Source organism: Eurosta solidaginis, chromosome 1 (assembly GCF_040869045.1).
Source record: "Eurosta solidaginis isolate ZX-2024a chromosome 1, ASM4086904v1, whole genome shotgun sequence".
NCBI classification, from domain to species: Eukaryota; Metazoa; Arthropoda; class Insecta; order Diptera; family Tephritidae; genus Eurosta; species Eurosta solidaginis.
In genome coordinates this window covers 156,184,115-156,199,377 of record NC_090319.1, presented here as the reverse complement: position 1 = coordinate 156,199,377, position 15,263 = coordinate 156,184,115, and the positions used below count along the sequence as shown (strand labels likewise).

The 15,263-nt window shown below is 36.7% G+C and overlaps 1 protein-coding gene across 6 annotated transcripts in view; it reads right to left on the bottom strand.

Moving 5' to 3' along the window:
• stac (C2 and C2B_Munc13-like domain-containing protein staccato) overlaps nt 1-15,263 on the bottom strand; it is a 2,073,982-nt gene that overhangs the window by 410,162 nt on the left and 1,648,557 nt on the right. For all 6 annotated transcript variants that reach the window (XR_010948689.1, XM_067759976.1, XM_067759977.1 and 3 more), the window contains one exon: nt 9,617-9,786. Coding sequence is in view for 5 of the 6 variants with exons in the window: in XM_067759976.1 (XP_067616077.1) it covers nt 9,617-9,786 (170 nt within the window). In the remaining variant the exon portion in view is untranslated. The remainder of the gene's footprint in view (nt 1-9,616; nt 9,787-15,263) is intronic.

Here is a 15,263-nt window from a genome sequence, read left to right as displayed (position 1 = left end):
CTCATTAACTCCTTTCGTTTGATACCCATATTGCACAAACGAATTCTAGAGTCACCCCTGGCCCACCTTTATGGCGATATCTCGAAACGGCGTCCACCTATGGAACTAAGGATTACTCCCATTTAAAATACTCATTAACACCTTTCTTTTGATGCCCATATTGTACAAACAAATTCCAGAGTCACCCCTGGTCCACCTTTATGGCGAAATTTCGAAAATGCGACCACCTATACAACAACCACCACTCCCTTTTAAAACCCTCATTAATACCTTTAATTTGATACCCATATCGTACAAACACATTGTAGAGTCACACCTGGTCCACCTTTATGGCGATATTTCGAAACGGCGTCCACCTATAGAACTAAGACCCACTCCCTTTTAAAATACTCATTAACACCTTTCATTTGATACCCATATCGTACAAACATATTCTAAAGTCACCCCTGGTTCACCTTTATGGCGATATCTCGAAAAGGCGAACACCTATAGAACGAAGGCCCACTCCCTTTTAAAAATATTCATTAACACCTTTCATTTGATACCCATATCGTACTAACAAAGTCTAGAATCACCCCTGGTCCACCTTTATTGCGATACCTCGAAAAGGCGTCCACCTATAGAACTAAGGCCCACTCCCTTTTAAAATACTCATTAATTCCTTTCGTTTGATACACATATTGCACAAACGAATTCTAGAGTCACCCCTGGCCCACCTTTATGGCGATATCTCGAAACGGCGTCCACCTATGGAACTAAGGATTACTCCCTTTTAAAATACTCATTAACACCTTTCTTTTGATACCCATATTGTACAAACAAATTCTAGAGTCACCCCTGGTCCACCTTTATGGCGATATTTCGAAAATGCGACCACCTATACAACAACCACCACTCCCTTTTAAAACCCTCCTTAATACCTTTAATTTGATACACATATCGTACAAACACATTCTAGAGTCACCCCTGTTCCACCTTTATGGCGATATTTCGAAACGGCGTCCACCTATAGAACTAAGGCCCACTCCCTTTTAAAATACTCATTAACACCTTTCATTTGATACCCATATCGTACAGACATATTCTAAAGTCACCCCTGGTCCACCTTTATGGCGATATCTCGAAAAGGCGAACACCTATAGAACGAAGGCCCACTCCCTTTTAAAAATACTCATTAACACCTTTCATTTGATAACCATATCGTACTAGCAAAGTCTAGAGTCACCCCTGGTCCACCTTTATTGCGATACCTCGAAAAGGCGTCCACCTATAGAACTAAGGCCCACTCCCTTTTAAAATACTCATTAACTCCTTTCGTTTGATACCCATATTCCACAAACGAATTCTAGAGTCACCCCTGGCCCACCTTTATGGCGATATCTCGAAACGGCGTCCACCTATGGAACTAAGGATTACTCCCTTTTAAAATACTCATTAACACCTTTCTTTTGATACCCATATTGTACAAACAAATTCTAGAGTCACGCCTGGTCTACCTTTATGGCGATATTTCGAAAATTCGACCACCTATACAACAACCACCACTCCCTTTTAAAACCCTCATTAATACCTTTAATTTGATACCCATATCGTACAAACACATTCTAGGGTCACCCCTGGTCCACCTTTATGGCGATATCTCGAAACGGCGTCCTCCTATGGGACTAAGGATTACTCCCTTTTAAAATACTTATTAACACCATTCTTTTGATAACCATATTGAACAAACAAATTCTAGGGTCACCCCTGGTCCACCTTTATGGCGATACTTCGAAACGGCGTCCACCTATGGAACTAAGGATTACTCCCTTTTAAAATACTCATTAACACCTTTCATTTGATACCCATATCGTACAAACGCATTCTAAAGTCACCCCTGGTCCACCTTTATGGCGATATCTTGAAAAGGCGACCACCTATACAACAACCACCACTCCCTTTTAAAACCCTCATTAATACCTTTAATTTGATACCCATATCGTACAAACACATTCTAGAGTCAACCCTGGTCCACCTTTATGGCGATATTTTGAAACGGCATCCACCTATAGATCTAAGGCCCACACCCTTTTAAAATACTCATTAACACCATTCGTTTGATGCCCATATTGTACAAACAAATTCTAGGGTCACCCCTGTTCCACCTTTGTGGCGATATCTCGAAACGGCGTCCACCAATGGAACTAAGGATTACTCCCTTTTAAAATACTCATTAACACCTTTAATTTGATACCCATATCGTACAAACGCATTCTAGAGTCAACCCTGATCCACCTTTATGGCTATATCCCTAAATGGCGTCCACCTATAAAACTATGGCCCACTCCCTCATAAAATACTCATTAATGCCTTTCATTTGATACACATGTCATACAAACACATTCCAGGGTTTCCCTCGGTTCATTTTCCTACATGGTTATTTTCCCTTATGTTGTCACCATAGCTCTCAACTAAGTATGTAATGTTCGGTTACACCCGAACTTAACCTTCCTTACTTGTTCCATTTGCATTTATTTCATCAAACTTGTTAAAATCTCATGATCATGAAACGGTATTTTACCATATATTGCGTGAGCTTAAGCAGTTGGAAAACGGCATTGAAATTGATACGCCTAACGGAATAAAAAAAGTTTATTTCGTAACAGGACTAGTTTTAGGAGACAATTTGGGGTTAAATTCATTTCTTGGCTTTGTAAGTTCATTCAGATCTAAACGGTTTTGCCGATCTTGCCGACGGAATAATAATGAAATGAAAACAGACTTTATTGAAATAAAAAAATTTTTGAGAAATAAATTTACATATGAAAATGATTTAAAATCCGAAAACTTTTTAGAAACCGGCCTCAAAACCAATTGTATATTAAACAAACTAACAAATTTCCATGTAACACAAAACTTTTATTTTGACTTGATGCACGTTATTTAGTCAGAACATATGTAAAAGAAAAAATGAATTTAACTTAGTAATAGAAAAGAAATTTTAAAAAATTATTAGAAATTAGCGTTTTTACAACCCCCTTTTAAAACCAAGGCATCACTGTGATGCACTTGCATGCCGTAAACATAGTTGTGTGGGTTTTTTATTCAACCGTTTTAAAAAATGAAGGTATCACTGTGACACAATTGCAGATCGTAAAATTGCTTGTGTTGTTTTTTTTAAGCCACCACAAGACACAGCAGGTAGAATTGAAATTGCCCCTACCCAAAAGTTCGACCTAAGGGGGGGGGGCATCATAATTCGTTTTAGATGTATGGTTCCTTCGGCAAAGTTTCTTATTTTGATCCCTAGAATACGATTTTCGCAGAGCAATGAGCGATTTTTAAATCGACCCGCCCTAATATGCACAGACTAAAAAGTTGTAAACTAAAAATGAGCGCTAGTGAAATGCTTTGTTTTGCTAACTTTGTGCCACTAATGATAGGTGATTTGGTGCCAGAAAGCAATGAACACTGGATTTTACTAACAAAACTTTTGGAAATTATAGATTTATTATTTCAAAATAAATTTACTGTACAAGATTTGAAATCTTTAGAAAAGAAAATAGAATTGCACCACAAATTGTATGTAAAATTATATGGACCGTCCTTAAAACCTAAGCATCACTTTATGGTTCATTATCCTACAGCAATTTCAAAATGCGGACCTTTGAAATATGCTTGGGTGACGCGTTTTGAAGCAAAACATAAGGGAGCAAAATCGTATTTAAGTACAATTATGTCAAGAGTAAATCCATGTCGCTCTTTGTCTATTAAATTGCCCCTAAAATATTCTAACTTTTTAGTTATATACGAAGGAGGTATCCCACCGCCGTTTCAAAAAACCGAATTTAAAAATACAAATGAACAATATAGGAAGTATTAAAAAAAATAAATTCATCATATAATATAGAATATGATAACTTACTAGTTTCTGATAAAATAGAATATAAGGGAGTTTTATATAAAAAGGACTATTATATAGCACACAAAGGCGAAGTTTTTAAGTTGTATAAGATACAATTTTTATTTTGTCATAAGGGAATTGTATACATTGTATGTAATAATATAAATGTTGAATGTTTCTATAACCACATGCAGGCATATGAAATCGGTAAAAGAAATCCAGAAACGTAAATCTTTGACATAGTTTATTTTACAAGTTACCCTTTACATTTATACCAATTGAATAATGGGAAAAGTTATGTAAAATACAAATCGCTTTAACCAGCAGTTTTGTACGAAATATTGTACAAATTTATTTATTTTTGAATAAAATATACATAAAAACTAATTCAAAATTATTATTTGGAATACGAAATATTTCTGGTAAGTATACACCACATTAAATTTAACAATGCACGTAATTAAAACCAAATACGGAGCATAGTAGATTTAAATATGGGTGCAATTAAAATTAAATATGAAGCATAGTAAATTTTACTATGCACGTAGTTGTAATAACTTGGGGGACTCATGATAGCATATAAACTTATAAGGTGTAAAATTATATCCATTTACACACTCGGTTATATGAACGCACCTAGTAATACTCTTGATAAACTTCATTGTTTTTCAGCTGTATTATTTCCAAAAAAATTTTTTTGATTGTTATACAAATTAAAAAATACCAAGATTAAGTGAAAAAACAAAACTAAAACGCCTTTACTTGCTGATGTTGGAGATTTTTGATGAAAATGCCGTCTGTAATGTCTGCAAGGTTGCATTCCTTTGAGTTTACCGCGTTTACACAATGAAATGTGCGCGTAAATTTATACAAATTGTGTAAATGATTTTTCATACAAAATTTGACAGCTCGTGCGTAAACTAGATAAATTTTTACGTTTACACACTTTATAAGGCATTTATACGGTTACATGAGTCCCCCTACTATGAAAAATAGTCATTCTTAATATGCTGCATATTATGATTGAATATGAATGTTCTTTGAAACAAATAAGCTGTCGGTTAGACTTGACTAAAATTATAACCATTATTATAAAAGAATATATTTGAAACAAATATGAAACATATTTGATTCTACGACGAAGCATAGTTGATTTAAATAATACCGCGTATTAAGTTTATCTATTTGTATAGTTAAATGTACTACGTTCATAGTCAAACCAATTTTAAAGTGCAGCATAGTTAGAATGACTATTTTTCAATTAACTGCAAAACCATTCACAAAAATATTTAAATCAACGTGTAAATAGTCAGTGTGAGTATATCATTTTGTAAGAGAGGTTGTTGAAAGAGCCGATATCAAATTAGAGTATGCATCAACAGATAGCATGATTGCCGATGTTTTAACCAAGAATTTGTCAAAGACGAAACATATGAATTTGGCAAATTGTTAAGTATATATGAGTAATATACGCATTGACGAGGGGTATTGACAATACACTAGTTTTTTAAGCAACCCTGTTAATGTAACAATGCATATAATAAATGCCAATGATGTGGCAACTTGTATTTTGCCTATTTTGTTTTTGTCTTGACATTTGTATAAGTTGAGTTAAGAGTTTGAAATAAAACGTTCACAGAATCGCACATTCATTCTTGTAAATCCTGACTGGTGATGTTTTTAGTGGAAAATCTCCAACATATGCTGTTATAAATTTTAAGACCTTCCATTTATAAAAAAAATTACTCAAGTCGGATGCCAAGTGAAGATTGCAGCGCGTTTTAAACCTTACATTTTAGTATTGAGCCGATGTGAGGCGAAGCCAAAAGCAGAACCTGTTTCCATTTTCATTCTCACAGACTAACCTAATAAAAACACATTGCGGCAGTTTTCTGTCTATAATGTTCCATGCACATACAAATTGTATGAGCGAACCAAAATTTAATTCAGTGCACAAAAAGCTAACTCGATTTCCAATTTTTTTGTTCTGCGTGACATTTCGGATAGACGTTTGTATACGTATTTTACATTGTCGCAACGCATACATTTCGGTTAGGGATAAAAAAAGTATATGTTTGTGGTTACGCAAATGCAATGCATTTGTTGACTTGTTACAAAATCGGATTTCAAATCAGAAAGGCTAATTCGAACTCCTATTCAAACATCTTAATACTTTGAAAATTTCCTTTAATTTAATTGGAAAAGTTTGTTTTAATTTTCATACCCGCAATTTTTGTCCTTGTAAAAATTCGAAATCAGCTCCCCGAAATACATATAGGTACATGGGTATAATCCCGGTGTTATTTATTGGTACACTAGCTGACCCCGGCAAACTTCGTTTTGCCCAAAATATATTGTTTTAATGAATTAATGAACTTCTAGTTGTGGTTAGAAATTTGTAATTGCTAATAACTTAGGTTATAGATTTATTAAAATTATGATTTGAATTAAATTCACAACGCTAAGTGTATTTGTTTCAGAAAATAAAGTTAAATTAAATATTGTATCATTGAATTCTATTAATTTTATTGCACCCTATAAAAAGGGCAGAGTAATCAATGTGCTCAATTCAAAGCTGCACGATACACAACATTTTTAGTTTTCTGATCTGGAGCATAAATAAAAAGTGTTGATGGTTTCCCAACTCGGGAACACGCTACATATAGTTGCCCGTGTGAAAAGCATGGCATCTCTAAATATATGCCACAGACTTGTAACGACTGTCCTTGCGACTTTTAATGGTCATCGCATATGCAAGTTTCACTGGAAACTGAATGCACCTAAACTGAAACTGCAAATCATTTGAAGTCAAGGTCATTCTCGGAACCAGGCATTCCTCTCCCTTGAACGGTGTTTTTAAAAGTTTTGCCATTACCAAATTGCTCATAAGCTTGGTTGAAATCAGTCTTGTTCCATTACACAGTTTTGGTGCATGTAGATGACGAAGCATAATAACTACAGATCCAACTTTGAGACGCAAATGATGAAGGGGGATTCCATGCTAATCTAAAGAATTTAAAAATTCTTTAGGATAATTTACTATACCCTCCTCATTATCAATTCGATCGATTGACTTGTAGGATTGTAATTCTCCCGGAATTTGGTTTTGGATCGTCCAATTTAACTAATTAACATCACCTTTTTTTGGCTGTTAAAATTGCGCGTTCACTCAAACAAAGTTAGGTTAAAATAGTTTTCACCAATATTTGGATACACGTTTGTGATGAGTTCATCCTTGTTCGAGGTAAATTGGCAAATAGCTCGTGAATTGATATTATCGCTTATGACTACATGGCACTAAATGCTGCATACTTTTCAGGGCACTTGATTTTCTTTTAGATAATTTTGGCGATGGAATTTTAGCTCAGCCAAAGACTCTTTAAATATAAGGTGGTGCATTGTAGAGTTCTAAAACTTTGTGAAAATTGTAGGACAGCTGTAAGAGGAATTCGCCGTACCTTTTGCTATGCTATCCGCCTGATTTTTTAAGGCTGTATAACTCTGTAATTTATTTTGCATTTGGAAAAATGACCTATTTTAAAATAAGCTGGCTGAAAAATATTGGCATAACAGCTTAAGTTAAATCAACAATTGAAAATCTCAGGCAAGCGATTTGTAAAAAAAAAGCTAATTTGTCTATTTGTTTCTTGTTTGATCGATATATGGTGTGTTCGAGCTGTAGCAGTGTTACTTTTTAAGACAGCGCATAACGTTCTCAGCAAAATTTGAGCACGTCCTTTGAACGAAATGTTGACAATCTATTGATCATCGCTAGGAAATTAGCGACATTCCATCAACTAAGCAGCACTTTAGCAATACTACTGTTATTATTTGGCTGCTCAAACACACCCATATTAATTGTGCATTAAATCTAAAATATAAAACTCAAAAATGACTCCGGTTGTTATTTCCGCAGGATTTATTTGGTTCAAAGTCACAGCCAATAATAGCCAAAGCCATAATAATTAACATGGTGCCAAAGATTTTAAAAATTATAAGATGGTACATTGTAGACTTGTAAAATTTTGTGGAATTTGTTGGACGGCTGCGCGAGGAATTCACCATACTTTTTGCTATGCTGTCCGCCTCAACATAGCTAATTTTTTAAGGCTGTTTAACTCTGTAATTTTTCTGTAATTTATTTTGCTTTTGGAAAAATTAACTATTTAAAATAAGCTGGCTGAAAAATAATGGCATAACAGCTTAAGTTAAATCAACAATGGAAAATCCTGGAAAATGTGAGCAGATGTGGCAATTTCGCGCGTTCGTTGCACGAAATGTTGACAATCTATTGATCATCGCTAGGAAATTAGCGACATTCCATCAACTAAGCAGCACTTTAGCAATACTACTGTTGTTATTTGGTTGCTCAAACACACCCATATTAATTGTGCATTAAATCTAAAATATAAAACTCAAAAACGACTCCGGTTGTTATGTCCGCAGGATTTATTTGGTTCAAAGTCACAGCCAATAATAGCCAAAGCCATAATAATTTACATGGGTCATCAATTCTTTCTCTGATTGAAAAGCTGAAGTACCAGCTCAGTTTCATCATTGCCAGTAGCGCCAATAACACCAAACTCGTGCCTGACACACAACAATCGTTTCACTCAATAGCGCAAGTGAAATGTACTACGCACTCACTACTGAGTAGTGTCAAAAATTCGCTTGGAGTCATTGCGTCAATGAGCTACCATTGAGCTGGCACCGACCTTTGGCGCTGGCGCCATACAATTTACATCACTAAAATTGCGCGAATGCCCAGGCTTATGACTTTTTTAATCCAGATAGTGAAAACGAAGCGGGGGCAAAACGTACGGTGAATTCCTGTCGCAGCTGTCCTACTTTGTGGCGAATGAACGACTCTACAATGCTCCCGACGCAAATTGGAAGAGAAGCTCGGCCTTAGATCTCTTCGGAGATTATCGCGCCTTACATTTATTTTTATTTTTTTTTATTTTGTTATTAATCTACTCTCTTTCGTACTGGTATTATGATCGGGCGACATCTGTAATTCGGTAATCGGATGTTGCTGTTGGTCAAAAATTCACCCACTGCTGTGACGCCACCTATGATTCGTAATAAATAGCGTTATGACGGGCGACATTTGTAATTCGGTAATCGAAAGTTGCTCCTAGTCATAAAATGCTTCCTACGAAAATTATAGCATGAGCGGGCGACATCTGTAATCGAGTGTTGCTGCTATTCAACACTGTGCGTAATACGCGAGCATGGGATTCGCCACGTGGAAAGAAATATTTCTCACATAAAGTAATGGCATGAAATATTGCTTGATAGAATGTTTTGAACCTTCTGGTTACTTCTAGTCACCCAGCGGTATAAAAAATATTCTTTACGAATGCCCTTCTCAACAGCTTTCATTTGATATCCATATTGTGTAAACACATTCTAGTGGTAGCCGGGTCCACGTTTTGGGCTATATCTCGAGACCCTAGTCATCCAGAGGTTTGAAAATTGTTCTGCAGTAAAGCACTCATCAACAGCTTTCATTTGATATCCATATTGTATAAACACATTCTAGTGGTACCCGGTGGTCTGAAAACCCTAGCCACCCAGCGGTATGAAATATGGCATATAGCCTATTCGGGTACCTAGATAATATACCTACAAGATCTTATAAAAGTCGGTTCAGCAGTTTTCAAGTTTTAAGCAATCTGAAGATACACTCATCACGATTCATTTTTATATATATAGATATACAATACTTACATAAGAAAAAGTTCATCATATAAGGGAAAGCGAGTTTTATGTTGAACCGCAGTTTTGTAAGTTTTTACGTTCGGAAATCTACTTGTTGGAAATAACTGCACTTTCACGAATGAATCACATGATCCATTAGGATCCATGGATATTAAGTTTCTGCCATTTAATATATGAAGCTAGAACAGAAATTTAATTTTTCAAATTTAGTACAAAATAAAGTCAAAAAAATGTTCAAAGATGCATTAAAATGTATATCATATCTAATATCTAATCTAATATATCTAATTATCTAATCTAATATATATTGTAACGAATTTTCTTGCAAATATTCTTATTTGCAATTTTCTTCTAACGTTCGTATCGCTAAACTGTTGAATAAATAACTCCAATATTGAATAATGGAAAAATGGCCTTTATTAAAGTACTTCAAAATAACACTTATACTTTGCAACTAGCTTGCTTAATAACCAAACTGACTGATAGCTTAAATGAAACTCTACTATTGCCCGACAGATTGCGTGCTTAATCAAAAACTTATTGATAGTTAAAACGAAACTGACTCTCGCGCCGCTACTGTCACCTTTTTATACTGTCTGATTTCCTCGTTGCATACTTATAGGCCTGACCATTCCAGAACTTACTAGTTAGTTATCAGCTACAAAATCACCAGTCACAACTACGTTTATAGCTTCTCAGCGAGTAATACTTGCACAAATTATTGCCCTCTCTCGTGAGCACCTTAGATAAGATATATGCATGCGTTTGTGCGTTGCTTCTCCGCTGCTCGTATGGACATGTATGTAGAGATAATGATTGAATTATTGATGTGCATACAAATCACTGTTTAGCATCGGCTTAGAGATTGCAATACCCTTAGTTTTGCTAATATTCGTAACACTGCCCTCCACCTAAGTCTGATCGTCCCGATCAAACAAAGCTCTCCATCTAAACGCCGCAAGCATCTCCAAATGTACCGCTCTCCTACTTCGTGGTTTCCCAATGGTTTGTATGCGGTAGATGGTGTCACTGATCTTCTTCACAACTTTGTACGGGCCTTTCCAACTGCACCGAAATTTGGATGGAACACCTTTCCACCAGAGAGGGTTGTATAACAGTACCAAATCTCCCGCCAAGAAACCTTCCGAATTAAAGTTCTTGTCATGCCAGTGTTTCATCTTGCTACTCATTACCCTGGGCCGTTCCTTCACATTCTGTTGTTTGGCCAATGAACTACTTTGTAGAGCTTGCGCTAGATGGATTTGCTTTGCGTAATCAGTATCGTTCCGACGCTTCACAACAGTAGTGTGCCCTGGCTTGAAACCACCCTTGCATTCTTTCTGCGAAATTCTCTCCTTCGTTTTGGTACGTCCGTTTGGGCTTTTCAATGCTTGGGTTTCTCTCACAGGTACCTTCGGTTTTGATTTGTTTGGCCCATTTGTTCCATCAACCTTTACCTTTGAATTTCGTGGTCTTTGTCGAGCCTTCTCCACCAGTACCCAATTACTGCTGAACCCTTTCTCCAAGCTAAAGTTAAGTGGTATATCCTGGTTCTTATAGCGCATAATTTTTCTCCGCATATCGATCCTGATGTCATGGTCTACGAAGAAGTCCACTCCCAATATGACTTCATCAACAATCTCCGCCACAAGGAATTTGTTTAGAACCATGAACTTTCCAATTAATACTACACATACCACTTCTCCCTGAACTTGGTTTTACTCGCCAGTAATCGTACGCAATCTTGCTTCAGGTAATGGTTTTAATCTCCTGTTGACCAAATCAGATCGGATCACGGAATGAGATGCGCCCGTATCGACAGTCAGTACACGTTCTTTGCCATTGTAGCATTATACGTCACACCCACTGTATTGTATCATTATACGTCACACTCACTGTAACTTATTCACGGCATTACGCATAACAAACTCCAAATATATTTTAGTAATAATCATATTACAATATTTTCCAACATAAATTATTGAACTAACCCAGACGGCTAGCCAACATCAATGGAATGCCGAATATGAGACCCATATCCATTCACAGCTCATAAACTATACATACAAACATACAACCCTTGGTGGGAAAATATTAAGACACTCAAATTGATCTGCTGACGCTGCTAAATGTACAAAACTACATGTATGGAGTTATGCATACAAAACTACATGTATACAAAAACTGTATACAAACGTACATGTATGCATAACCCATTTCCTATGTACTTATTTTTAGTTATTAGTATTAAGATATTTATGAATGTATAGGTTAAGCAAATTACTATAAAATACAAGAATTTATTTAATAAAACAAGATTTAATGTTGGAACTTTGAAAGCGAAACATCTTTTATTTTAGTACATTTCACCATCCACATTTCCTCTGACGTTAAGACTACTCGATTTTCTTCCAATTTGCGAGATATATATCACAGGACATTCAACAGCTGGAGCTAGCTCCCGATTTTTACATCTGGCACGCTGTTGCTCATCTCCTCCCGTTTTGCGTTTACGGCCACCCAAGTTGGAACTACCAGGACCGGCGCTGCAATGACGTGCAATGTGACTTGGGTTACCGCACTTGAAACTCTTCATAACTCCGGTATTTTTCTGTTGTAACCTCTTCAGTGCTTACAAAATTGTGTCTACCCAATCTGGCCTTTCCACTTCCACGCGATGAGCTTTGTATTAACAAGTTCGCATTATATAAATCGTATGTTGTTTTATAAAATGTAAAAAGCCTTCCCTCAACCCCGAGGTGCTCAGAAACATGATATTCTGTAGCATATGCAAGAAAAACAAACTGCGTTTTTTCCCCGCCCTAATAAATATATGTATGGGTGTGTATGTAGATGATATTAGTGCAATGTCAACATAATCACCATTCAACAAAATGTGATGGCAACACTGTAATCATTGCAAAACTACTACAGTCCTACAATAACAAGAGCAAGAACAATTACTCACAACCACACAAACAAAATTTTGAAGTGTCAACTATCATCATCAAGCATATGAAAGTAGTTTTTATGAGCGGGGCAGGTACTACGTCGGAAGATATGCCATAGCTTTTCGTTTATGGTGGAAGATTCACATAGCTACATACATATATCTGAGTTTGCTTATATATGTATATACGCACATACATATGTGTATATAGTCATTGGTCATATAATCCTAATGCAATCTAAGCTCTTATGCAAGAATGGTTAGTTAGGTGTATGGCGAACGCTTCACTAGTTGACAGTTTCGTAGTGAACTTAGTAAGTGATTTACTAGACATACTCTTACATACACGTAGATAAATATAACTCATGATGTGAATGCAAGCTGCTAACTAAACACTAACATGGGAGTTAGTACTTACTCTTCAGGCCTTCATTATTCATATCATTTCCGATACCTTGGCTTGTTGATTGAGCTCCTGAGTCAGTGCATGGGGTACCGTTTCTGCAAATGTGGGTTTTGGGTTTGCATATGTCGCTCGTTTCGTTTCAACGTCCCGTATGCCATTTATAAAACTCTGGATTTTTACCCTCTCGGTGTACTCCACGGGTGCGTCCGCATTTGCCAAATGAGAAAACCTTTCAACATCCGAAGCAAACTCCTGTAATGTCTCATTTGCTTTTTGGTAGCGGTTTTGCAACTCAATTTGGTATATCTGTTTTCTATGCTCGCTTCCATAACGTCTCTCGACAGCGGCCATCAATGTTTCATAATTGATCCGCTCTCCTTCGGGAATCGTCTGTAGGATTTCGGCTGCTGGCCCCTTCAATGCTACGAATAGAGCAGCCAGTTTATCTTCAGCATTCGAGTTGTTCAGTGCTGACGTCTTCTCAAATTGGAGCTTGAATACCTCGAAAGGAACAGAGCCGTCAAAAGATGGAGTTTTTACCTTCGGATTGCTCGCTGGAACAGCTGGGCGATTTAGTTGCGCCTGTTGCATAAGACTTTTCAACGCTTCTATCTCGGCATCAATTTTGTCCTCGAGTTGTAAAATTTTTGCATCCTGCTCTTCCAGTTTCGCAAAGAGCTGCGATGATACCTGTTCCGAAATTTTTGTCAACATTCCAGATATACGTGCCGCTTCCAGTTGAGATAACATATATGTCTTTTGTTCTTCCAATTGAGATGACATTTGCGACGCCATTTCTGAAATGCGTGCCTCCTGTGACTCCAGCTGAGATGCCATTTTCGATGTTTGTACAGATATTGTGTTCGTCACTGTCTGCGGTGTTTCGTTTTTTTCTTCCACTTTTGTTGTTGTTTTGTCGCTATCATAATGAAAGACATACTCCTCAGCATTGAAGATTCCTTCAAATACCATAGCTACACTTAGTCGTTTTTGTAGCTGGGATTTATCGCCAAAAGTAGCCAATCCACGGACTTCCAACTCCTCCTGCAGTTGCTGGATCGTCAATTCACTCAACTTTGCCATGTCCAAGTTGTATTCCAAATCTTCGGAATTTATTCAACAATTGCTCTTCTGACACCAATTGTAACGAATTTTCTTGCAAATATTCTTATTTGCAATCTTCTGCTAACGTTCGTATCGCTAAACTCTTGAATAAATAACTCCAATATTGAATAATGGAAAAATGACCTTTATTAAAGTACTTCACAATAACACTTATACTTTGCAACTAGCTTGCTTAATAACCAAACTGACTGATATCTTAAATGAAACTCTACTATTGCCCGACAGATTGCGTGCTTAATCAAAAACTGATTGATAGTTAAAACGAAACTGACTCTCGCGCCGCTACTGTCACCTTTTTATACTGTCTGATTTCCTCGTTGCATACTTATAGGCTTTTCCATTTCAGAACTTTCTAGTTAGTTATCAGCTACAAAATCACCAGCCACAACTACGTTTATAGCTTCTCAGTGAGTAATACTTGCACAAATTATTGCCCTCTCTCGTGAGCACCATAGATAAGATATATGCATGCCTTTGTGCGTTGCTTCTCCGCTGCTCGTATGGACATGTGTGTAGACATAATGATTGAATTATTGATGTGCATACAAATCACTGTTTAGCATCGGCTTAGAGATAATAATTTAATTATTGTAGTTTTTCGTCTTTGCGATTTAATCACGCCAGAACGGCTACACGGATGTTGATGAAATTTGGGACAGAGATAATAGTCTACTGGCGAAATTTTTTTTGAACATGGAAAGTGGGGAGGGAGTCCCATGACCCCTTCGAATAATTACTTTTTAACAATTTTTACACATTATGACTGTACGTATACTTACCTTCACCAATATTACAAACTCAATGGGTGAAATAAGTCGAGGCATTACAAAGTGAGCAGTGATACACCCCCCCCCCCCCCCCCTCCTCTCCCGCTCTGGTGCATCTATAAATTGTTATAACTCAAAATCAATAATTTTTGGTATCTGGCTCATACAGATCGAGATCTAAACAATTTTGCAAAAACGATCAGTGGTACTCTCCTCCTACCGCCATCCGCCCTTCTTCAATTGTTTTTATTAACACGCTTTTATTAGCTTTACCTATATGTTTCTTTGTAACTGTAACCCTTCAGGGGTCATTTCTGGGTGGTTTGCGGGATCCCGTCGGGGTTATTTTGGGATATTTTCGGGACTATTCCGGGATCATTTTGCGACTAATACGGGATCATTTGGGGT